The sequence below is a fragment of the Panthera tigris genome, chromosome F3 (genome assembly GCF_018350195.1).
Source record: "Panthera tigris isolate Pti1 chromosome F3, P.tigris_Pti1_mat1.1, whole genome shotgun sequence".
In the NCBI taxonomy this organism is placed as follows: Eukaryota; Metazoa; Chordata; class Mammalia; order Carnivora; family Felidae; genus Panthera; species Panthera tigris.
Window position 1 is genome coordinate 5,775,231 of NC_056678.1, and position 26,310 is coordinate 5,801,540.

General features: G+C 45.4%; 2 protein-coding genes across 8 annotated transcripts in view; both read right to left on the reverse strand.

Annotated features, from left to right (window-relative positions):
• The window catches only part of DESI2 (desumoylating isopeptidase 2), a 45,126-nt gene extending 43,542 nt beyond the window's left edge, over nucleotides 1-1,584 (reverse strand). Inside the window, exon 1 of one of the 4 annotated variants that reach the window (XM_042975687.1) lies at nucleotides 1,282-1,584. In XM_042975687.1, coding sequence (XP_042831621.1) covers nucleotides 1,282-1,323 — 42 coding nt within the window. In that variant the 5' untranslated portion in view covers nucleotides 1,324-1,584. Of the gene's footprint in view, nucleotides 1-531; nucleotides 608-691; nucleotides 1,224-1,281 lie in introns of those variants that run through there. The other 3 variants (XM_042975679.1, XM_042975681.1, XM_042975680.1) reach the window with 3 other exon arrangements.
• An 11,847-nt stretch (nucleotides 1,585-13,431) lies between these two features.
• Nucleotides 13,432-26,310, reverse strand: part of CATSPERE (catsper channel auxiliary subunit epsilon) — a 194,203-nt gene continuing 181,324 nt past the window's right edge. For 3 of the 4 annotated variants that reach the window (XM_042976315.1, XM_042976316.1, XM_042976317.1), the window contains 4 exons: nucleotides 26,128-26,214; nucleotides 24,863-25,020; nucleotides 20,238-20,291; nucleotides 13,432-13,873 (listed from right to left, as the gene is read on the reverse strand). In XM_042976315.1, coding sequence (XP_042832249.1) covers nucleotides 13,720-13,873; nucleotides 20,238-20,291; nucleotides 24,863-25,020; nucleotides 26,128-26,214 — 453 coding nt within the window. In that variant the 3' untranslated portion in view covers nucleotides 13,432-13,719. Of the gene's footprint in view, nucleotides 13,874-17,256; nucleotides 17,361-20,237; nucleotides 20,292-24,862; nucleotides 25,021-26,127; nucleotides 26,215-26,310 lie in introns of all 4 variants that reach the window. The other variant, XR_006213984.1, reaches the window with a different exon arrangement.

Sequence of the window (26,310 nt, forward strand, 5' to 3'; positions counted from 1 at the left end):
AAAGTCTTGAACAGTAAAGGTATCCCACTGACCACAAAAAGTTGAAATCCAGAGAACCACTCCTAACCAGCGACACACGCCAAAGACCTTATTAACTAGTGCCTTGCGTTTTTAGGCCCTCCAGTTCTATGCTTCTCTAATTTTTTCCTACCACGTTTCACGCACGTCCATCCATCTCCTTCCACCCCCAAACCCCTCCACCGAATCAACGGAGACGTCACCTCAAGTCCCAGGCGGTCTCTACCCCATCCTGACATAACTCCCAGAATAGGGCGCCGGAATTCCTTTCTACCCAAGACGCTGCACTGTGAATGTAGAAATTTACACAGAGCAAAGGAATACAAAGTTTAGATCTGCGAGGGCGAACCGTGACTCCTGACCTCTCGTATTCCAGCTCCTTCTGCATCTTTCAGCCCACAGAAATAACGAGGAGGGCTTTTTCACCTGCCAAAACACTTACAAGAAATTTTACACACGCAGGCGGAGGGAACCCTTCGCAAAACGAAAACTAGCCAACCGAAAGCAACAAACCCAGGCGTGCATCTAACTGCCCCGATCCTTCTCTGCCGGGTACTTCAGGCGCAATTCCGTGGCAAACCAGTCCTCGGACTCGATCCCGGGTGCCTGCGGCACCCCGAAGTTAGATGACCTCATAAACTCCCCTTCCCTCTCCTGCGGTCACGTCGGATACCTGTTGCATCACCTGCAGAGTGGTCTTCAGAATCTAGCAAAGGAGCACCACCTTGATCTCTATCTACGTAACTCAGCTGGGCTATTTTCTCGGTAAACTAGAGCCTCGTTCATCCGAATGAGGCTGCCTCGGAGGCAAGGGGCTGTCGGCCCCTGTGCGCCTTTGGAGAGAGTCTAGCCTAAGCACCGACAGCCGTGAGCTTGGGAGTTTCTGGAGACTCGGGCACCGGGAGCCGTGCGGCTGGGAGAAGCGGCAGAGCGGGGCGGACGGGCGCTCGGGGACGGGGCGGCCCCGGAGTCCCCGGGGACAGGAGTGGAGGTCGGACCCGCGACCCCAGCTTCGCCGAAAGGACACCGCTCGCCCGCCCAGCTGTCGGGCCCGGCGCCCGGAGCCCCGGCCGGAGCCCTCGGGCGGACCGGGCAGCGCTTCCCCGCGCGCCGACGTGCGCGGGGATTAAAAACCTAATCCTGCTCCCCTCCCCCACCCCCGAGAACTAAGCCGGAGGCGGGGACGCGCGGCAGGAAGCGCAGGGGCCGGGGGCCGGGGTCCGAGCCCCGCGGCCGGAGGACGCCGGCCTGGGCCGCACTCACCATGTCGTACACGTTGAGCACCACCAACTGGTTAGCCCCCATCCTCCTCCCCGCGGCCGCCGCCTCGTCCTCCAGCCGCTCCGTCTCCGCGGGGCCGAGGCCGCTCCCACCCCCGCGGGCACTTCGGGGGGCCAGAGCCGGGCACTAAGCGCACAGCCCGGCCCGCGGCAGCCGGCGCGGGAGCATCGGGGAGCCGGGCCGCTCCCGGGCGCCGCCGACAGGACCCTCAGCGCCGACGGGGCCGGACCTCTGGCGGGCCCGCTCCGGCTCAGGCGCCTCCCCTCGGCGGCGGACACGTGGGGAAAGGCGGGGCCTGAGCGGGGGGCGGGCGCCAGGCGCCCCGGGGGCGGGGCCGGCCCGGCGCGGGGGCTGAGCCCGCCTGCGCTGTGGCTCGGCGCGGCCGCACCTCGGGACCTAAGATGGCGCCTCTCCACGCTGAAGCAGAGAGTGGTCCCAGAAAGACTACAGTTCCCGGCATGCAGCGAGGACTCCGCCGCTCGCCGCTCCCAGCGCAGAGGCCGAATCTCACAAGTACGGTTTCCAGCCGTCGACTCTAACTCCCAGCATGCAGCGGGGCATCCCGCTCCTACCACACCAGGCCTCCCCCGGAGACTACAGCTCCCAGCGTGCAGTGCTGGGGATCTGCGCCGGTCCTCTGCGGTCCGCCCTTGGCGGCAGGTGAAGTCCTCTACCTTCAACCCTTCTTGGTCGGGGCCACTGCTGTTAGTTTCCGTCGCGTTGAGCACGTTGAAGCCAGCGGAGTGTGGCAAAAGACCGTAGCGATGACCCTGTTTTCCAAACCCTCCTTCCTTGCTTATTTTTTTGCACGTGGAGAAGGTGCGGAAATAGAGGAAGGCAGGTTGCTGGCGAGGGGGGGGGGGGGGCATAACACGCGTCCGGCTACTGCTCAGTATGAAATCTTACGTTTTATGAAACTGTCTTGCTGACAATGGGAGGAGAGTACAGCATTCACAGATTAGCATAACGTTAGGACACAGTAGCTGCTTTTGCATTTATTCAACAAATCTTTGTGTGCCTGCCGTATGCCGGGCAGTGTTGTGAGCCCTGGGGAATACCGTAATAAGAGGAGGAAGAATAAATATGGGTGGTATGTGCCTTGCAGAGAATCAAAATGGGATGAAGTGATTGACAGTAATCTTAGGGTGGCTGCATCTGGAACGTCTTGGTGACAAGGTTTGGTTTAGACTGAGATCTGAAGGACGGCTATCCATCCGGACAAAAACCGCATCAAGGGGGAGCAGCAAAGCTAACATTCAACCAATTAGGAAGCCGTTCCACAGTGCATACCAAAAGGTGGCTTGGGCATTGGGAGTAGTGGGGAACACTGAGAACATCCTCTCTGCAATAGTTTGAAAGTGGAGTCTCGCGGGGCTTGCTAATGAGTTGCGTTAGGGAGAAAGCATTCAAGGACAGTTTCTAGATTTTTCACTTAGGAGATTGTGTGGGTGGTGGTGGCATTTACAAGATGTGAAACTTGGGAAGAACGGTTGGGAGGAGGGAAATCAAGAATTCTGGTTTGGTCGTGTTAAGTTAGAAATGCCTTCTAGACATCCATGATATCAACTAGGCATTGGTGTAAACTGGAGACGCAGCCATTATAAATAGACTGTTAAGCCTTGGGACTGATTGGATGACCTAGGAAAATGTGTAGCTAAAAACACAGGAAGGGGCCAAAGGCTAAGTTCTAGGATCCTTCATTTAGAGGTCAAGTTGGGAAGGAAAAGGAACTGCAGAGACACGAGAACATGCAACTCAGGAGCCACAAGACTACTAGATTGTATCAAATTGGAGGTTACTGGTAATCTTGACATGAGCAGTCTTGGGAAGAGTGGGATCCAAAGAACATCCGGAATGTTTGAGGAGTGAATGTAAGGTGAGGACATGGAGACAGACCTACAGGCAACTGGGGACAATAGTGGGATAGGACTGTGTGGCCAGTGGAGGACATTTTTAAGATGAGCGATACCAAGGTATAGTTGTCTGTAAAGAGAGAGAAATTGATGATGTAGGAGATGGGGGGGGGGGGGGTATTTCTGAGGGCCAGGTAAGAAGAGGAAGACATCTAGTGCACGAGTGGTACAGGGTTGGCCTTTAGTAGGAAGGATGCTTCAACCATGATGACAGCATATAAGGCAGGTGCAGGTGCACAGTGGTGAAGATACAGAAGACAAATGAAGGCAGGTTAGAAATTTGGGGGCTGGAGGAATGAATATTCCCTCCTGCTTTGCTTTGATTTTCTCAATGATTAAGAGGCAAGATGGTCATCGGAGAGTCGGAGAGGGAGGGTGAGGGGTGTAGGGAATTTGGAGAGAGGGGGGGGAGTGTAGAATAGGGAGAAACAAATATACTAGGGAAATAAGATTCACCGGCCAGGCAATGCCGAGTGTGGTAAGTGCTGGATGCATGATTGATATTTGACTGTCCTCAGACCTGTTGTGGACAAAGTTCTAAACTCGAGTTTTGGCGTACCCAGCTGCTTTGCTTCCCTTCCGTCTCTGGTGTGGTCTTCCTCTCCACCCAACCCAGGTGAACAAACTAGAGATATGGGGGAAGGGTGCTATCCGGTAACACCTCATTGAGTCTTTGCTGCACTCCCGAGGGCTCACACCGCTGGTTCACTTCACCTCTGACCCTGCACACTTGCCTTGACCTTTGTGATCTCATCTGCTCTCAGCTGTCATAATCACACACATGCTGAAAAGTCTGATGCCCCCAACTCCAAACCCCTCATCTGTCCCAAGCACTGGGCCGGTATAGCCTGCAGCCTACTGGATTTCTCTACTGGAGATACTAGTTTCCCATGGCTGCTGTCTCACATGAACAGGAACTACAATGTATATAAAAGACACATTTATAATCTTACAGTTCCAGAGGTTAGAAGTCCCAGATGGGTTTCCCTGGGCTAAAATCAAGGGCTGTGTTCCTTCTGGAGGCTCCAGGGGGAGAATCTGCTTCCTTTCTCAGCTTCTAGAAGCTGCTCTTATTCCTCAGCTCATGGCCACATTGCCCCAACCCCTCTTTCTGTCCTCATATCTTCTCTGACTCTCCTGCTTCCCCCTTTCACTTAGAAGAACCTTCATGATTACATTGGGCAGAGTATGTCATCTCAAGATCCTTCATTAATCACATCTGCAAAGTCTTTTTTTTTTTCCTATGTACACTAATGTATTTGCAGATTCTGGAGAATTCATTGACATCCCATGTCCCGTGGTCACTTCTAATTCATCAGATCCAGAAGAGAATTCACTGTCATGGGTGCCTGGGTGGCTCGGTCGGTTAAACGTCCCACTCAGGCTCAGGTCATGATCTCACAGTTTGTGGGTTTGAGCCCCGCGTCCGGCTCTGTGCCGACAACTCGGAGCCTGGAGCCTGCTTCAGCCTCTGTGTCTCCCTTTCTCTCTGCCCCTTCCCTGCTCAAGCTCTGTCTCTGTCTCTCAAAATTGAATAAACGTTAAAAAAAATTAGAAATCAAACACGCTACTGAAGCCTGCGGCCCTTCCAGGGTGAAGAAGCATAGCCAAGTTCACACGGACAGGAAAGGTGGGGACAGGAAGCCCTTCCTCCTGCCTGCCCGTGTCCCTCTGGTACCTGGTCCCAAGAAACCTACTGGGCAGTGGAGTCCCAGCCTCTAACGAGAACAGCAGATTTGAAACTGAGTGATAGGAGCCTTGATACAAACTCCCACAAATGATTTCTTAGGCAACCCAGAGGGAGACATTAAGTTTCCAAAGCATTACAGAGGAACATAAATTTTAAGTTTATTGCTACACGAGCTGTGTTATAGACATGAACTGAGCCTGACAGTGCCTTATTTCCTCTTGGCTAGCAAACACCTCAAAACGGCAGCTTAAAACAGAACATTTTAGGGGCACCTGGGTGGCTCAGTCGGTTAAGTGTCTGACTCGTTATTTGAGCTCTGGTCATGATTTGTGAGATGGAGCCTTGTATCAGGCCCTGCACTGTTAGCACAGAGCCTGCTTGGGATTCTCCCTCTCTCTTTTCCCCTACCCCTCTTGTTCTCTCTCTCTCTCTGTCAAATAAAGAAACATTAAAAAAAACCCACACATTTTACAGTTTCTAAGTCGGGAGTCTGAGACCATCTGATTTATGTTTAGGTGAACGGGTCTCTTAGGGAGTTTCCATCATCTGAAGGCTTGACCGGGGCTGGAGAATCTTCCAAGCTCACTTACGTAGCTGTAGCAGGAGGCTACACGTCAGCACCACATGGGCCTTTCCAGGGTCGACCGCCTGGTGGCTGGTTCTCTCAGTGACCCAGAGTGGGAAAGTGACAGAGAAGGAAACTGCAGTGTCTTATCACCTGATCTCAGAAGGGACCTAACATCACGCAGACCAACTCTGGCGCAATGTGGGAGGAAACCACGCAGATGTGACTACTAGGAGGCGAGGATGGCGGGGGGGGGGGGTGCATCTTGACTGCTGCAGCCCGACAGGTAGTCCAGGGTTAAAAGGCACAAATGTACACTCTACAGGACATCTTGAAACTGTTTTCCGGTTCAGAGTTGCCAACCGAGAAGAAAACCCCATGGAAAGATTCAGAGGATAATTGTGGGTTTTGTCTTAGGTATCTCTACTGACGAAGTGGCTTTTTCAGCCATTGATAGTTGTACCGACTTGTGTTTGATCAGTCTTGGGTAGCGGCCACTGAGGAGGCTGCCCAGGCAGGGCACCAGCACTGTAGACCTAGAGTGGACGATCACTTCATGCAAGACACTTCGTTTTTCCTGGCTCGGAGGTAAGAGTTCCACACGGCTCTCCTGTCAATGCTGTGCTTCCCACGTCTCCAGAATTATTCCGTATTGGTGCTAAGATAGAGATCATCCTTGGGGCGCCTGGGTGGCTCAGTCGGTTGAGCGTCCGACTTCAGCTCAGATCATGGTCTCACACTCCATGAGTTCGAGCCCCGTGTCGGGCTCTGTGCTGATGGCTCAGAGCCTGGAGCCTGCTTTGGATTCTGTGTCTGCCTCTCTCTCTGCCCCTCCCCTGCTCATGTTCTGTCTCTCCCTGTCTCAAAAATGAATAAAAACATTAAAAAAAAAAGAGAGATCATCCTTGTTGAAAGTTGGGCAATCATCTGCCCTAGGTGGCTGTTTCATTCTTAATTGGTACAGGAGGACTGGGGTCCCACAACAGCATGGCGTCCCAGACTCTGCGAGCAGCCCAGACGTTTGTTTGGTTTGCTATTTTGGTTCTGTGTATGAGGATGTGTACTTGGGAATTCTATAAGATGGGCAGATAATTGAATATTGTTTTCCATGTAAACGTGAACTGCTTCTGACCCTCTTTTCTTAAGGGACCGTAAAGGATACATTTGCCAGGTCAGTAGTTGCACACCAGATACCCGAGGTCCAATTAGCCCGCCCTAGCGCGGACACCACATCTGACACGCCAGCTGTCGTTGGAGCCACTACTTGGTTAAATCTGCAGGGGTCTACGGTCATTCTCCAGGATCCTTTCCTTTTTTGGCATGGGCCAGACTGGTTATGAAATAAAGACGTGACAGAGACTACCAATCGTGCATCCTTAAGGGCTTAATGGTGGCAGTAATCTCAGCTACCCACCTGGAAATGGTAATGATTTTCTAACTTGGCCACGTGTGTGTGTGTGTGTGGGGGGGCAGTTTTAGAGGTTTCCATTTGGCCGTCTCAACTATGATCATTCCTATCCCACAGTCCAGGAGCCCCATGTGGGCTTTACTCCAACAGCCACATATGTCAATTCCAGTTATGCACTTGAGGACTGGGGAAAGGACCCCTGGCATGGAGCCACTGTGGCCCTTCAAGGTCCCCATGCTAAAGGGGGTTGGTGGCACATCGGGCCTCTGAGTGTCGCTGTCAAGTCAGACCTACGTCTGATAAGTCTTCCAAATGTCTGGGCTATTCCACTTTGACCAGTGTAGGTGCTTTCACCACTTTGACCAATACTGACTGGATGGCCACAGGTCTCTGGGGGAATGGTCATGCTATAGACTTGCCCTGGTGTTGCAGGGCCCTTTTTCCTAGGGAACTGGCAGATTCTGGATCTAATAATCTACTTAGGTCTGGGGACTGGAGCAAGGACGATGACTTTTTGTCGAGACGATTGCCCTTAACCGCCTCCTCCATTTTGTTTTCTTTAATAGGTGCAGTCAACAGCCTTGTTGGCTGTCCAACAATTTTGCCAGAATATTCTATTGACCATCTCCATAATTCCCTGCAGGTCAAATCCCCATGGCCACTCCTTGTCCTTATGGTAACTGTGGCCCCCTGGTTTCTGGAAGTAAAGTGCCATCACCAAGCCTCTCTTACTTTGGGGCCTTGTCCTCCCCGTGGGTGTTAATGAACCCCATCTGTGACTGCCTCACCATCTCTCGTCCATGGCTGCAGTGGCAGCCACCACTGGGCCTCTCAGTGATGCTGGTGGTCCTCTCGTCAGATCACGTGTCCTTGATGACTGGTGTGCCATCGGGACCTCACGTAATGCATCCGTTCCAGCCTGTCACCTCCCTGAGCCTTTTTATTCCTTCCTTTACCAACTGCCAGGACTCGGGCTTTTCTATGTGCTGACAGTTAGCTGTTGTTTTTTCCAGGTTTCTGAGAGCCACCCCAGCAGTAAATTTGCCCCTTCCCTTAGGGTCCTCGCTAAGGTGTTAGTTAAATCCCATATCCTGAGAAAATGCTTCCAAGCCATCAAGAACTTGCTTATCCGGCTTTAAAAAAACCCTTGGAATCCAGTCTCAGGAGTCCTCCCCTCGCTCGGTGGGTACATAAAGGTTAGTTTTTATACCAATCCATGAGAGGATGTCGGGGGGGCGGGGCACACGTTCTCTTGTGAGGGAGGGGCTTCTGCAGCATCCCCCAGCCCAGCGGAAGTGACCACTTACTAGAGACGGATGGGCAACGTCTTCATGTCCAGAGGGTGGGTGTGGGAAGGAGTGGGTGTGGAGAGACAGTGCGTTCAGAGGCATCCATCCAGATGACCTTGTTCCAGTTTTCAGGATCCCAGGTTTTCCCTACCGGCACCTCAACCTCTATCCCTACCAGCACCTCAACCTCTACATAACAGACCTGCCTTGATTGAGCGTTCAAACATCTCTAGAGCCCTGTGATTCCAAAGCTTCAGTGGTGTCTGTCCTTCTGTTACTGGTGGTGATCTCTTTTTATAAGCCACCTCTGAGGCACTCCGGTTCTTACCCTTCGCCTGGAACCACTGGGGCTCTGCCTCGCACTGACCTTCTGCACGTTGTTAAGCAATAACTAGTGTTGGCAAGGGTGTGGAGATGAGGGAACCCTGGCGCACTGTTGGTGGGAATGTCAGTTGGTCAGCCACTATGGAAAACAGTATGGAGGGTTCTCAAAAAATTAAAAATAAGGGGCCCCTGGGTGGCTCAGTTGGTTGAGCGGCCGTCTCTCGATTGTGGCTCAGGTCATGATCGCACAGTTGGATCGAGCCCTGTATCAGGCTCTGTGCTCGGAGCCTGCTTAAGATTCTCTCTCCTTCTCTCTCTGTCCCTCCCCTACTCTCAAGGTTGTGTGAATGTGCTCTCCCAAAGTAAATAAATGAACTGAAAATAAAAATAAAACCGCCCCGTGATCCAACAGTTCCATTCTGGGTATATATCCAAAGGAAATGAAAACAGGATTTTGAAGAAATATATGCTTTCCCATGTTTATTGAAACATAACTTACAGTAGCCAAGCTATGGAAACAACTCAAGTGTGAAGGGATGAATGGATGAAGAAGATGTGGTGTACGTATATACCCAATGGAACGTTATTCAGCCATGAGAAAGGAGATCCTGCCGTTTGCAACAACATGGATGGGTCCTGAGGGCATTATGGTAAGCGAAATAAGCCAGATAGAGGAAGACAAATACTGTGTGATATCACTTATATGTGGAATCCTCAAAAGCCAACCTCATAAAAACAGAGTAGAATGGGGGTTACCAGAGGCAGAGGGGTGGGGGAATCGGGCATATGCTGTTTAAGGACACAAACTTGGAACTAGCAGACAATGGAGAGCTATGGCACGGCACAGTGACTCTAGTCAACGATCATCATAAACTTCACAGTTGCTGAAAGATTAGATGTTGAGTTGTTCCCACCACAAAAAGGGAAATGATTATGTGACACAACAGGGGTGTTAGTTAATGCCACAATGGTAGTCCTCTCGCGACACGTAAATATCAAATCAACGCACGTTGGACTTACACAATGTTATATGTCAATTATATTTCAATGAAAAACATACGTAATTTAGCAAGAACCAGGGGACTCTGTTGTCTTTGTTAGTCCATGCTTTTCAAATGCTTGCTCCATGACACCCGCTAGCACTCCCACTGGGACATTTCCCAGGTCACTACCAATGAAAACTTTAGCAACTGAACCACGAGCTTGAGCCAGAAACTTTTGCGGCCCCTCATACCTTCCAGGATGGTGCTGTCTCTGCCTGCTGGGTGCTGGGCCAGTCTCAAATCCCCTCTGCCTGCCCATTTGCTCAGACCACCCGGGTCACTGCTGCGTTGGCCCAGGCCTCTGAGAAGCAGTCGCCAACACGGGATTAAGTATGCAGTGATTTTATTAGAGGAAGTACTCCCTGAAAGGAAATGCGAAGTTTTTCATCAGAGAGAGAATCATCAGAGAGAGAAAAGAGGGCGAGAGACAGAGATCGGGTGGGGGTCTCCACACCACCTTCCAGGGGCCATGCGATATAAAGAAAGTTTGAGAAGCCTTCAGGAGTCCCTGAGGCAGGCCGCAGGGGTCCTGGTCTACCTAGGATCCAGTCTGCCTCAGTATCCCCTCTGTACCCTGTCACCGGAGGGGAGCAGCCTGAGGGTGCACGTGTGGCCTTGGTGCAAGTGTGGTGGTGGACGCCTGAAGGCAGCTGCCGATTTCCTGGCTCAGTCGCACATCTTCATTTGGAGGCCTGCCAGGAGCATTCCCAAGGCCGCCACACTGCTCATTTTCCTGCCACCCCACCTACACGGGTACCCCGGCACTCTGGCTCCCCCCCTGTAGCAGTGGGTGAAATGTTCCATCCTTAGGGTCAGCGCTGGATCATAGCTATCTTGCCTCCTCAAGATTTTGGTCCAGCAGTTATCCGCCTCCTCTGCTGGTTTTCCCTAGCTCCCGGACGATACCTCTCAGTATTTCAGAACATCTTCCCGGCCTCACCTCTGCCTTGTGTTGTCCTCCATTTCTTTGCTCCCTGTCACAGGAACAAAGGAACTCTCTGAAACAGAGTTGCCTCCACTTACTGTCTCCCCTTCCTCGTCTCCCATGTTTTTGTTCACGATGAAAAGAGTTTTATTTTTGTGTGAATAAAAATGGTATGAGTTCAATGTGGCTGGAACGAGAGCAAGAAAGCAAATGTCACTTGGAATTACATCACAGACACGCTGTTTTACAATAAGGAGAGTTTTGCGTGCTACTCCTCTATTGTTTCCTCTTCCGCCCTTTTAAGGGTTTTAGAACTTCTCTTGATATATCCCCACATCTCTTGATATATCCCCACTCCCCTCCCACAGACACCTGCACACAGGCACACAAGCGTTAACGGAATGTGATGTATCCTTCCGAACGTTTCTTCATGTTCTCACACACAGAGGTTTTCTTTGGTTTGTAAGATCATACTCTAACTACTTCTCTGTGTTCTCATTCAACAAAACCTCGTGGAAAATCTTTCAAATCGACTAGTACAGATTGATCTATACGGTCAACGTATAGTCAATCGATTCAACTCTTCACCTATTGATAGGCATTAGTTCTTTTTGTAGAGTTTTGTCATGACAACCAATGATACAGCATATACGTATATATAGATTCTGTATATCTCTCTCTCTATATATATATCCATATATATATATATCCTACGAGTAGGATATATATATATATCTATATATATATATCTATATATCCATATATATGTATATCCTACTCGTAGGATATATATATATATATCCTACTTGTAGGATATATATACATATATATATATAGATATATATATATATATGTATATATATCTCCTTTCCATCCCATCTCATCCCATAAATAGATTCCTAAGAGTGGAATTTCTGGGTCTAAGAGCGTGTATATATACGTATTTTTTATTTTACTAAAAAAATTAAATGTTTATTTTTGAAAGACAGAGTGCAAGCGGGGGAGGGGCAGAGAGCGAGGGAGACACAGAATCCGAAGCAGGCTCCAGGCTCCGAGCTGGACACGGGGCTCAAACTCGAACTTGAACTCTTGAGTTGTTAGATCACGACCTGAGCCCAAGTCGGACGCTTAACGGACTGAGCCACCCCAGGCGCTGCAAGAGCATAGATGTTTTCAATAGATCTTACCAGATCGCATTCCAAAAAGGCTGAAATAATTCGGTTTTCCTTCAGAAGTGCGAGAGAATTTCCTGACCCTCATTCCTTCCCAAGAGTTACCCTTCCGACTTTGTGCCCTTGGGTGCAGCCTCATTGTAACTTTGTATCTTTCTGACTGCTGGTGAGGTTGACTATCAGAGGTGGACAGCACCTGATTTTGGAGTCAGTGTGCCTGAGTGTGACTTTCACCTCCATCTCTTAGCAGCTGTGTGACCTTACAAAAATTATTTGCCATTTTTTGTGCCCGTTACCTCATCTCTGCAATGGGATAATAATATTCCCACCTCACAGCATTGTTGAAGAGAATTAGGTGAATTATTATAACAATTCCTGGTGCATAGTAAACACACACAAAAAAATGTTGTTTTAAATACATTTATTGGCTGTTTGGGTATGCTCCTCTGTAAAATGACTGTATTCTTTGCTCTCATTTTTATCGGGTGTTTTTTCTTTCTATCAAATATTTTTATCAGATTTTGTCTCACCTCCTTCAATAAAGATTTTAAAGATTTGTAATTAAATAAGATTTAATTTCTGTAACTGAGAGTTGATGGGGGTGGGGGAGAGGAGAAAGTGGGGGATGGGCATTGAGGAGGGCTCTTGTTGGGATGAGCACTGGGTGTTGTATGGAAGCCAATTCGACAATAAATTACATAAAAAAAATTTGTCACTACAATGAATAGATTACTTTTTGTTATTTCTATTGTTGTTATATAGCATCCTAGAGAAAAAGTACTAATTTTTAAATATTTATCTTACATTGTGCCATCAAATTATCTTAGTCTAGACAACTATAGGGTAGTTCTTGTGACTAAGTTTGGGTTTCCTAGGCATATGATCTTATTTTTGAAAGAGAGGATTTTTATCTCCTTTCCCCCAGTGCTTATAATGGTTATTTTATTTTATTTTCCTCTTGTAATGTCAGAACTCTCAAAAACAGTGGTGAATAGCAGGTATCCCTGTCTTGTTCTTGATTTTAGTAAAATAAGAAATTCCAACTGTGGACAGCAGCTTTGATCTGCCCCTGGGGTTCCATCTCAAGATCTTCTAGTCTTTGTGAGCCTCTATTCTTTTTTCTGTTTTTATTTTTTTTAATGTTTATTCATTTTTTGAGCGGGGGAGGCACAGAGAGAGAGAACGGCAGACACAGAATCTGAAGCAGGTTCCAGGCTCCAAGCTTGTCAGCACAGATCTCAATTCGGGGCTTGAACCCATGAACCATGAGATCATGACCTGGTTGAAGTCAATTGCTTAACCGACTGAGCCACCCAGGCGCCCCTGTGATCCTCTATTCTTGATGTCCGTGCTGTTGATTTCATTCTCGTGCAGCTAGCCTCCGCAATCGCATAAGCCAATTTTTTTAAACAAATTGCTTTACACACACGCGCTTCCCACAAGTTCTGCTTCTGTAGTTGAACTCTGACTGCTAGAAATACTGATTGTTTGAAAGCTGTGGTGACCCTTGGGCAAATTAAGCAGCTTATGTTGAACATGAAAATCACACTTTAAAACTTAAAATTAAAACTTAGAGCATCCACTCCTTGTTTTCAATAAAATAAGTTGTACATTTCACGTGTGACTCTACTGCTCGAAAAACTTCTGGAATACGCTGAAGGCAGATCATTTAGGACACATTAAGCCTTTTGTGCATAAGTGAACTATAGCCATCTAAGGTTTCATATGAGCAGTTTCACACAAAATAATATTTGACACGTTTATACACTTTCAAAAAATTTACTCACATTCTTAGGAAGGATGTTAACAGCCAAAGTTAGCTTCATTTTAATTTTTTAGAACACAACAGAAGAGCATATAGAGTACCTTAAGGTAAGTGCAAACACCTTAACGTTAATTTTGTAATATACAACGGATATGAGGATATTCGTCTTGGGGCAATTCAAAAACATTCTTCGGAGCTTGAATTTGATGATACATACTATGTGCTTTGCACGTCTTGGTCACACGCACACTTGCAATGTAAGTATATATACATACTCTCTCTACATAAATATATATACATCCCTACTGTACAAGCTTTGGTTCCTCCTAATTATTCTTTGGTGTTCTTTCATATTTGTTAAGTGTTTCGTAAATACATTGTTTATAGATCCTCATGTAATGGAAATAGCTCAAAACTAGAATACTGAAGAACAATAGCATCAGAACAAAGAGGAAAGCAGCAACCAGGTAGCCACTGGGACTGAAACAAGAACAGAAGAAAAACCAGTCCATTAGAAGTCATCATTCACTTTGGTTGTGAATTTATTTAGTCAGACAACGTTTGAATGGCTAGCTCCTATGCCACTGACAGCAAACAGAGATTAGTAAGACAGCCTGTCTACCCCTCAGGACGTTTGCCTCTTAGTGTTCAAGGTGGACCAGGGAGGAAAACAGAGAGTGTGGTGAATGAGAGAAAGAAATATGAAATTTGCTGGGGCGGGGGGGCGGGAGGGCAGACATCCGGAAGGCCTTCCAGTGGTGGTGACCTTTGAACAGAGTACTGGTGGGAATAGGATTAGGAGCGTTAGAATGGGCTCCCTGGATAAAAATGCCTGGCAGTGGGGGCAGGGGGAACACCTGGGCGTCCGACTCTTGACTTTGGCTTGGGTCATGATCTCAGGGTTGTGGGATGGAGCCTGGAGCCTGCTTGGGATTCTCTCTCTCTCTCTCTCTCTCTCTCTCTCTCTCCCTCCCTCTGCCCCTCCCCTGCTCATGCTGTCTCTCAAAAAATAAAAATAAATTGGGGCGCCTGGGTGACTCAGTCCATTAAGCATCTGACTTTGGCTCAGGTCCGTGAGTTTGAGCCCTGCGTCAGGCTCTGTGCTGTCAGTTCAGAGCCTGGAGCCTGCTTTGGATTCTGTGTCTCCCTCTCTCTCTGCCCCTCCCCTGCTCATTCTTGTTCTCTCTCTCTCTCTCTCTCTCTCTCTCTCTCTCTCTCTCTCTCCTACTTTCCTCTGGGTACCAGGCCTCTTCACCTGGGACTCTGCATGGGTGCCTCCCATCAGGGCGGATTTATTGCTTGAGCCAAACACTGTGCTCTTTTCTACTTGGTGTCCTGTTATCTGACTTCAGTTTTTGGTTCCTTTTTAAGCCATAATTATTTATTTGCAGTGTTAAAGTTTCCCCAGGTCCCTCCTTACTCAGACCTTCCTGCTATATGGATACGAGCTTAATCTGACTCCAGTGAATGGTTTCCTTCTTGGAGGAAGTTAATTAACTGACTCAATAAATTACCTGATATGAGCCAGGTCCTGTGGTAGTACCTGGATAAACAATGATAAGTAATAATAGACATGGTCCCTATCCTTAGAGAGCTTACATTCAAGTGGGGACATAATCGTTAATCAGTGATGAGAAAATAAATAGAAAATTTTATTTGCGATAAGAACTAAGTAGGAGAGAGATACAACACAATGAAAGCTTACTATAGCAGGATTTAACCTGGTGATAGGGTCAAGAAATGCCTCTATTTTAGGGAAAATATAATTATCCTAAACTATGAAGAATTAAACGGAAACGTAGTTGGTAAAGTTAAGTAGGAAAGAGGTAAGGAAGAGTTGCCAGATGGAAGAAATCGCACCTGTGAAGTTCCTGTTTCGGGACAGAGTATGGAGAAAGTTGGGAACTGAAAGAAGGTCGGTGGGTCTAGAGCGGAGAAGATGGCGGGAGCACAATGCAAGATGAGATTGGCAAAGTAGGTGGGGGCCAGATCATGGTAGGTCTTGTAAGCCTTGTTGTGGAGTTACCATTTTAAGGAAAAAAAATCCTAAGGGTTTCAGGCTATAAAATTAGCATTTGAAGAGATCACTTTGGCCCCAGCGAAGGAAATGAACTAGAAGAAAATAGAACTGAATGAGGCAAGATGTGTTAGGTGTCTACTGCAGCTGTTCCCATCTGAGATCATGGTAGCTTGGATTGGAGAGGTGGCGATAGGCTTGGTGGGAAGCCGACTCATTAAAGGGCGGTTCAGGAGATTGAATGAATGAGAATCGGTGACTGGATGAGCTGGGGGAAACAGAGAAATGAACGTGAGCCCTAGGTTTTTTGGTTTTTCGTTTTTGTTTTCTTGGTATTTTATTTACTTATTTATTTATTTTTTCTTTTTGACTTGTAGATGTTTGGCTTGTACAGTTCAATGTGCTATTTCCTGAGAGAAGGAACACAGGAATACAGGGTTGCTGTACTGTTCATCTCCTGAAGGCACCATTCATATTATAGCCCATGTGAATGGATTCTCTTGGAGCTGTGCAGAGACAACCTGCAGGGATGTATGCAATTACCCCAACAGATCGGTTTTAGAGTGGGACAAATAATGGGGTAAGGGAACGGGTGATAAGATCACGAGATCACTTTTGGACATGTCCAGTTTGACCAGTCTTTGAGACATCTAAAACAAGACGTTAAGTAGATGGTAGGATCTTTGGCCCTGGACAGGCCAGAGATGTGACTTGGGAGTCATGCGTATATAGATAGATGCTTACTGAAGCCCTGAGTATGGCTGAGCTTGCCAGAATGAGAAGCTCACGAGACCAGGGCTGAGCCCTGGGCAAAGTCAACATTTACTGGCTGGTGAAGGAGGTTGAGGCTCTCTTTACTTGAGAGAGACTGGCTATAGAAGTTTAGGAAAACCCATAGAGCAATACAGCAGTCAAAGGAAGAGTCAACACTGATGAAACAGGAAATAAGATGAGGGCTGGTAAATATCAGGTTCAGTGCAGGCCAGTTCCGGTTCAAGATGGTGACATAGGAGGCTCTTGAACTCTCCTCCTTCCACCATCACACCCATGCCACAGCTATCTGAGGAACAGTTCTCTCCAAAAGAAATCCAGAAACTAGCTGAGCAACATCTACACATTGGGTGAATGAGAAAAAATCCACCCACATCGAAATATGTAGGAGTGACTAGAACACAATCTGACCATAAACCCCACACCCAGCACAGCAACACACAACCAGGAACTTGTCCCTGAAGCCTGAAGGGTTTGGACCCAACATCTAGAGTCTCAATCTACAAGAGTTCCACCTGAGGGACAGGCCCCCCAAACACTTAGCTCTGAGAGCCAACCGGACTTGTATCTGTGAGACCCACGAGGCAGCGCACAAAAGGGATCCTGAGCACTTGCAGGAGCTAAGCCCCCCTCAACCCTCAGCCCAGAGAGAGCAGACTGAAATGCCCATCTCCTCGCCTTTCTATCAAGAGGTCTATTTGCTTATCTTACAAGTTATGGTCTGGGGTTCAGGCTCCTGATTTAACGCACATCAAGGGACTGACTGAAATCCTTTCCAGACACTTGGGAGCATGGCAAGTGCCATCTTAACGTTCTCTCTGCTTCTCCTTCGACCACTGGTATCTCTCTGAAAGGAGCTTCTACACATGACCGGTGGCCCAGCTTCTATGGCTGCCATGCAGGGGACGCCCCCTTTATTGCCTGACTCTGGTGGTCAGGAGAACTTACATTCACTAGTCCTATAGAAGTGTGACAAACTCCATTTAGCTGGGATTAACCCAGGACTTGGCACAGAGGGAACAGACAGGAACACCCATCTCCCAGTCTTTTCCCTGAAAGAGGTCTATTTGCATACTTGAAAAGCCGCTGCCTATGCGTCCAGCTTCCAATCAGCTTGCATCCAGGTGCTGACTGAGGTCCTCTTCTTTGGGAGGCTGACAGGTCTTGGCACACCCTCAACTATTAGAAAACACTTAGAATTAAGAAGGCACCTTGGATAGGGGCACCTGGGTGGCTCAGTCAGTTAAGCGTCTGACTTGGGCTCAGGTCATGAGCTCACGATTGGTGGGTTTGGGCCCCGCATCGGGCTCTGTGCTGACAGCTCAGAGCCTGGAGCCTGCTTCGGATTCTGTCTCTCTCTCTCTCTCTCTCTCTCTCTCTCTCTCTGTCCCTTCCCCCACTCATGTTCTGTCTCTGTCTCAAAAATAAACATTACAAAAAATGTTTAAAGAAAGCATCTTGGACAGTCAAAGGTTTGAGAGACAACCAACAGTTAGGGCCAGACTGAACAATAAGGTTCATCTCCTCCCTGAGACCAATCCTACAAGACTATTGGAAAGAGGCTGTCTTCTCTAAGTCAGAAGCCAACGCAGTCAAAGGAAATGAAGAAACGGAAGAAATTTGTTCCAAACAAAAGAACAAGAGAAAACTCAAGAAACAGACCCTGGCTTAACCAGCTGAGCCACCCAGGCACCCCAAGGTTTTATCAATTTATTTAAATTAAAAACTTGGGGGTGATTAAAAGCCTACGAGGAGGATCTAGTTGAGAGGCAAAGTTTAATGTATAAAAGAGAGAAGAAATAATGGATTTGGAAGTTTCCTTAGAAAGTAAGAGGGTTCAAAGCACAAGAGGAAGGATTAAAGAGGAGGAACACAATTTCTTTAACTGTAACAGGATGGAAAAAGGAGAGAATGGACATAGGTGTTTGCAGATTTATATGTTTGGAATCAGGAATCAGGAGTGTTCCCGGGTGCTGGCTTCTAATTTCCCTGGAATGGTGGAGACAAGCTCATCTGATGGTTGTTAAGTAAAGATGGTCCAAGGAGGAAGCTAATTAGATAAGGTCCGAGGTCGTTATGGAGAATAGAGATGTTGGTTGGCCAGAGAAAGATAGGAAGATTCTCAGGTAGTGTTGGTGACCTACATGAAGTCGGAGATTAATCTGCCCTGTTGTGTCACTTTCTTTACCGGCACTTGGCCGTTCAGATGTAATCACAGAGCGCTGTGGGGCGCTAAATTACAGAAAGGTAAGGAGAAACTAGTGCTACTGAAGGAATAAAGTGTAAGAAGATACTAAATAAAAAAAGAGAAATTGAAAGTGGAAGTGGAGGTCCCAATGGGAACAACGAAGAGCTGTGGTGAGTATAGCTGAAGTAGCAAGCTGGAAGGTCAGAGAATGGGATGTCTGAGCGGATGCTTCGGGAAGCAGAGACATTCTGACAGTAATGCCAGTGTCCGCAGTGTGACTATGGGAGTGGGTGGTGGAAACACAGCAGAGGAAGAGGACACTCAGGATGAGGAAAGGCCTTGATGTTGGCAGGGTTAGCCGTGTGGGCACAGATGGTGGGGACTGATATGGAGGTGGAAACAGCATGGCAGGGCCAAGGTCATCAATGAGTGGAGAGGACTTTGGGGAGGATGCGGCAACACAGAGAAAGGACGGAGGTACAGCGGATGCCATGAGCCTCAAAGGGTGGGTGTCGAAAAAGATACGTTTTAGTTTTGTTTTAGAAGAACCGGGATAAATAATGATCCGACAGTGGTAATGGCGCTGCGAGGCACCTGGGGGTCGCTGGGAAATAAACAGCCAGCACTCTTAGAGGGCTGAAGGTGAAGCAGTGTCCTGGGGGTGGGGGAGAGGGAGATAAGAGGGGGGAGCTCAGAGGATGGTTGAGGATTTAGGTGAGTTTGCTGGTTAAATGGTAGCAACTCCAAAGGACCCAGTGGAAAATCTGGGGAAGTGGTTGAGCACTGGGCCAAAAGGCAAGGGAGCACTAAATGTCTGCCTCCTACAGGCTGGTCTTCAGCCACTGTTTGCTCATGAAAAGGGCTTTCTCGCTAGGAAAATGTCCACCACCAGCTAACCCCTTCTCTCCTCTGCCGCCCCCCTTCAGGGCTCAGGTGTAACAGAGACTAAGCTGTGTCACTAACCTACAGACTGTTCCCTAGGCTGCACCATATGCCCTGGCTGCTAAAATCCCAGCTACTAGGAGGTGAGCTGGGGCGACTGGGTGAAATCCTCCTTCACTGTCTTCTGTCCTCTCCAACTCACCAATGCCCCCTTCTGACGGTGGATACTTGGGTGGACGGATGTTATTAATATTCATCGAAATCAAACATACCAATCGAATCCTCATTAGGAAGGGAAGTCACTGCCAAACGCTATACATGTTTCCCAAAGTCACTTCAAAATAACACATGGCTCATCTCATTTGTAGGTTATTCACACTATTGATCTCCCGTTGGTACAAAACATCAAGGAGTCAGTAATGTTTGAAGTAGGGCCGTAAGTAACTTAATTGTTTGTCTAAGTTTTTGTTTAACATTTTATAAAAACCAGGCCCAGGACAGAGAGGCAAAGTCATTTGTGACCCCAGGGTGAGCATGAAGACTCCTTACTCTGCCCTCCTGGGAAAATCAAGTTGGATCCAGGAAAATGCCTTCGCTACCTGTTTCCCGGATGCATAAGAATGATGGCCAGTGGTCGAGGGCGGACCTGGGGTCATTGGGGGCACAGCCAGTGTCTGCTCCCAGTCTCTACCACTGCAGCCTACAGTCTGGCCCTTACGTGGGGTTGAAAGACACGTTGGATGGGAAGACAGCAGGCACTGGGGGATGGAACAAAAGGGGACCCCCAGCTGCAGTAACAATTCTCAGAAACTCCTTCCAACCGCATCCCTGGGATGATTGATACATACAATTTTAGGGTATCACATATAGGGCAGAAGTATTAGGGTCCCAGGGAAATGGGGGAGAGAGGTTTTTCCTTTTTTTAGCTGCCACCCTTGTCTTTTACAACTTCTCTCATTAAAATCTGATTAGGTGCCGGGCATTACCTGGGAATCATTCCGAAGGTCTCTATTGCAAAGATAGTTGTTAGGTTACAGAAACTGCAAATCAGAAAAATAATATTAAAGATGAAATTAAGTGCAATATATTAAGACTCCCTCCAAATCTTTACGGTAATGATCAAATCATGTATAATCCTAATCAAGGTGTCAATTTCTCGGTAATGGAGAGACTAGATGCATTTGCATAACAGCCATGATGATTTTTCCATACGTGTGACTTGGCCTGCTTGCTGTATAATTTCTCAGAGCTTGTCAGTGCGATTTCATGGTCCTCTTAACAGCTTTGCATCGTTTTGATGGTGGGTCCCGGGGCAACAGCAATAATAAAATAATAATAATAATAATAATAATAATAATAATGTTTTACTGAGCATTAGTACTTATTGAAAACGAATACTATCTGAGTGTTTCCTTTGTACCAGGCAGTGTACCAAATACCTTCCATGAATTATCTGCTGAATCCTCACAGGAATCCTTTCTTTTAGATGAAGAAACTGACGCTTAGATAGGTTAGGCTACTTGCAAAAGTTTACACAGCTGTAAGTAGCAGAGCCAAATTCAGGTTTTTCTGATCGAAGAGCCTGTGACATTCACCTGATGTAGGTTGACTCTTTCAAGAAGCTGAGAATGTGAGGAACTAGACATATGGAACTGTGTTATTAACTTCTAAAGTTACTGAGTATCTCTCATAATGTAGCCTATTTCTTGGAAAGAGATAGAGTAGAGCTAAGTCAACATTAATGATACGACTGCACCTATCTTCATGTGGGAGAAGAGAGAAGAAAGGAACTTAACTTGATTGAGCAAAATTAGGGATTTTTACCCAGGCCTTTCATTTGATCCTCAGAATACTATTAAGAGAGGAATTATAGACTCATTCGACAAATAAAGAAATAAGCTCAGAGACTAAGCAATTTGCTTAAGGAGGCATATCTATCAGTGGCAAAATTCGGTTTTGAGCCAAAGTAGATTCTAGCCTTCAAGGTCCGTCCATGCTGTAGCAAATGGCAAGATTTCCTTCTCTTTTTACGGCCGAATAATATTCCATTGTATTTATATACCACGTCTTCTTTATCCATTCATCCATTGATGGACACATACATCATTTCCATGTCTTGGCTACTGTAAATAATGTCACAATGATCAGGAGGGTGAATCTTTTCAAGTTAGCGTTTTCATTTTCTTTGGGTAAATACCCAGGAGAGGAACTGCTGGATCACATGGTAGTTCTATTTTTAGCTTTTTGAGGAAACTCCATAGTGTTTTCCATAGTGGCTACAGCAATTCACATGCCCACCAATAGTGCACAGGATTCCCTTTTTCCCACATCGTTGCCAACACTTGTTATCTCTTGTCTTTTTGAGAACAGCCATTTGAACAGGTGTGAGGTGATATCTTGTTGCTCTTTTGATTTGCATTTCCTTGATGATGAGTGATGTCGAGCACCTTTTCATATGCCCGTTGGCCATCTGTAGGTCTTGGAAAAATGTCTATTCAGATCTTCAGCCTAGTTTTTAAATGGATTGTTTGTTTTCGTATTGCGTTATATGAATTCTTTGTATATTTTGCAGATTAATCCCTTATTGGATGTGTGATTTCCACAGGTTGTCTTTTCATTTTGTTGATGGCTTCCTTTGCTGTGCAGAAGCTTTTTAGTTTGGCGTAGTCCCACTTGTTTCTTTTTGCTGTTTTTTTTGTTTGTTTGTTTGTTTGTTTGTTTGTGTGGTTTTTTTTTTTTTTTTTGGTGTCAGATTCAAAAAATCATGGCCAGGACTGAAGTCAAGGAGCTTCCTACCTATATTTTCTCCCAGTTTTATGGATAAGGTCTTACATTCATGTCTTTAATCCATTTTGAGTTAATTTTTGTGTATGGTGTGAGATAGTGGTCTAATTTCATTCCTTTGAATGTGGCTGTCCAGTTTTCCCAACACCATTTATTGAAGAGACTGTCTTCCTCCCCGCTGCATATTCTTGGCTGCTTTATAATAAATCAATTGACTATATATGTGTGGCTTTTTCTGTCCTCTCTATTCTGTCCATTGATGTATATGTCTGTTTTTATGCCAGGACCATACAGTTTTGATTACTATAGCTTTGTAGGATAGTTTGAAATCAGGAAGGGTGATGCCTCTCACTTTATTCTTTTTTTTTCAAGATGACTTTGGCTATTTGGGGTCTGTTGTCATTCCATTCCATATAAATTTTAGGATTGTCCTCATTCTGTGAAGAATGCTATTGGAATTTTGATAGGGATTGCATTGAATCTGTAGTTTGCTTTGGGTATTTTAACAATATTAATTATTCCAATCCATGAGCATGGAATATGTTTCCATTTATTGGTGTCTTCTACAATTTCTTTCATCACTGTCTTATAAAAATTTAGCCAAAGAGTTGAGTGTCTAGGTCTTGCAACTCTTGGTTAAATTTATTCCTAGGAGGGGTGCCTGGGTGGCTCAGTTGTTTGAGCATCCGACTTCGGCTCAGGTCATGATCTCGCAGTTCGTGAGTTTAAGCCCTGTGTTGGGCTCTGTGCTGACAGCTCGGAGCCTGGAGCCTGCTTTGGAATCTGTGACTGCCTGACTCTCTGCCCCTCCCTGACTCATGCTTGGTCTCTGTGTCTCAAAAAATAAATAAATGTTAAAAATTTTTTTAAAAAATTTATTCCTAGGTATTTTGTTCTTTTTGATGCAATTGTAAATGAGATTTTCTTAATTTCTCTGCCTGATAGTTCATTATTAGTATATAGAAACATAACTGATTTTTATATATTCATTTTGTCTCCTGCCACATTACTGACTTTGTTCATTAGTTCTAACAGGTTTTTTTTTTGGGTGGAGTCTTTAGGGTTTTCCAAATATAATATCATGTCAACTGCAAATAGTGAACATTTTGCTTCTTCCTTTCTGATTTGTATGCCTTTTATTTCTTTTTCTTGCCTAATTGCTCTGGATAGCACTTCCAATTCTATGTGGAACAAAACTAAAAGTGGGCATCTTTGTCTCTCATCTTTGTTCTTGATCTTAGGGGAAAGGCTTTCAGCTTCTCAGCATTCAGTATGATGCTAACCATGGACTTGTCATATATGGCCTTTATTATGTTGAAGTATGTTCCTTCTCCACTTTGTTGAGAGTTTTTTTTTTTTAAATAATAAATTAATGTTGGATTTTGTCAAATGCTTTTCTGCATCTAGTGAGATCATCATATGGTTTTTATCCTTCATTTTGTTAATGTGTATCACACTGATTAATTTGCAGATATCAAATCATCCTTGTATCCCTGGGATAAATCCACTCGATCATAGTATATGGTCCTTTTTAAACGTATTGTTGAATTTGGTTTGGTAATATTTCCTTGAGGATTTTTGTATCTATGTTCATCAAGGATAATGACCTATAATTTTCTTTTCTCGTGGTATCTTTGTCTGGTTTTGGTACTAGTAATGTTGGCCTCATAAAATGGGTTTAGAAACATTCTTTTCTCTTGCATTTTTCAGAAGAGTTTGAGGAGGTTAGATATTATTCTTTAAATGTTTGGTAGAATTTACCAGTGAAGCCATCTGGTCTTGGACTTCTGTTGAGAGTTTTTTTTTCTTACTGATTCACTCTCCTTACTAGTAGTCAGTCTAATCAAATTTTCCTTTTTTTTTTTTTAATTTGAGAGAGAGAGAGAGGAGGAGGAGAGGTGCAAAGGGAGAGAGAGAGAGAATCCCAAACAGGTCCCATGCTCAGCGCAGAGTGAGACACAGGGCCTGATAACACCACCCTGGGATCATGACCTGAGTTGGACTTAAACAGATACTCAACCGACTGAGCCACCCAGGTGCCCCTGATTTTCCATTTTCTTCATGATTCAGTCTTGGTAGGCTGTATGTTTCTAAGAGTTTACCCATTTCTTACAGGTTGTCTAACTTGTTGGCATATAATTGCTTATAGTAGTTCTTATGATCCTATGTATTCCTTTGGTATCAGTTGTAACTCCTCTTTCATTTCCAATTTTATTTGAGTCCTCTCTCTTTTTTCCTATTGAATCTAGCAAAAATTTTGTCTATTTTGTTTACCTTTTCAAAAACCAACTCTTCGTTTCTACTGTCTTTTTAGTCTCTATTTCCGCTCTGATCTTTGTTATTTCCTTCCATTTACTAACTCTGGGCCTTCCTCTTTTTCTAGTTCTACGAAGTGTAAAGTTAAGTTGTTTATTTGAGATTTTTCTTCCTTCTTGAGGTAGAGGATTTCCTTCCTTTTTATGGCTGAGTAATACTCCATTCTATACTTATATATACCACATTTTCTTTATCATTCACTCATTAATGGGCACTTAGTCTCCCTCCACGCCTTGGCTATTACAAATAATGCTGTCATGAACATGGGGGTGCATATATCTTTTTGGGTTAGTGTTTCGTGAAACTCTTCTAGTAATGGTGAACCCAGATCCTATGGCATTTTTATTTTTCCTACTAGGCATTTTCTTCCCTCTTGCCTTATATGATGTTGTCATGTTTTAGTGTAACTCATTTATTGGACTTTGTAGAGTGGAGTAGAAATTTTATTCAATCCCATGATTATCCCTTTAAATAAATGCTAAAACTATTATAATAAAATATTTATATTCACCTATAGTTTGGATCCAGGATCTTCACACGAAACACATACATTCCAGAATGGTCTACGGGCCAAACTAAATGGTTATAGTTAGACTTGTTGATAATCTCATACGGTTGATTCAAGTCTCCCGGTTTTCCAATAGCATAAGAAAAACAGTGTTTATAGTTCTGAACAGGAAATAAAGACAAAAACCTTAGGGTCGTTTTCTAGGGGAAGAGGTGTTGCAGATTATAGGAGAGAGGAGAAAGTATGTGATAGCTAGAGGGGAGAAGGGAATGATCTGGAGAAATACACTTATGTTTGTTGGGCAGTATTAAGGGATGGTTTTAATCATGAAATTAAAGTGAAACCAGTCAGCATGGGTATGTTTTCCTCCAACCACCAGTCAGATGTCAAGGTGGACAGTTGGATTTAATGAGGGTTGTGATTTAGCCACACAAGTCTGAAGAAGTGTGAGGAAGGAGGGAATTCAGGGTACATATCAACAGAGTGATAGAATTATTGACCATGGAATTTAAGCTGAATAAAGAGCAAGAGAACCTGGGGGTGGGGTGAGGGTGGTGGGGTCACTGGATTGAAGGTCATTTTGAGGTTGAAAGATTGTCCAAGGGATTGTCACAGTCAAGGTTCTAGGGTTATGTTGCTGGAAGGGTTGGGAGTGGTGGATGGAAAGTGGAATGCTTAGAGCTGGGAATATAGAGGATAATACACATTTTTTGTATATATATCTCTGTATTGACATGCACAGATTCTGATATAGAAGTAAAATAACATTCCTGTTGTAGGACTTACATTTTACAGGCTCAGGTACTGTATAGGTCCCTTTTATTCATGAGATATGATTTGATTTTCCATATAACATAAATTAACTTCAATTCAAGAAAGTTCGATTGAAAAAATGGAAAATATTATAGTATGGGACTGATAGTTGGCATTCAGAAGTGGTCTTTTCGTTGTACAAAAATTGAAACTTCAGGTGTTCTTTAGAAAGACTTACTCTCAATGCTTCAACGTGTTTGTCAGGTATTTAATAAATCTGCAAACACAGGTTTCAGCAGAAAAAAGTTGAAATTGTTGGTAACACAGGAACAATGGAAGATCAAACAGGAATAAGATGAAGCACTTTTGAAATCATAATACTAATGCAATAGAAAAATTGGATGTGAGTTGCAGAAACAAATTTAAATCCAGAATGTTTCCATCAAGCTTTTGTTAATGCTGAAATGCCAATTTAGTTATTACAAATAAAGTTTTCTGGGTAATAATTTCCTTACCTCAGGTCCCCAGACTTCTTCTAATGGGAGGTGCTTGTTAAGCTCAATCATTGACTTCCATGTCTGGGCTTCATTTAAACAACCACTCTGTCAAATAATTGTACATATAGGAAGTTAAGAGACAAACAAATGAGCAAAGGAAAAAAAGAGAGAGAGAGAGAGAAACCAAGAAATCTACTTTTA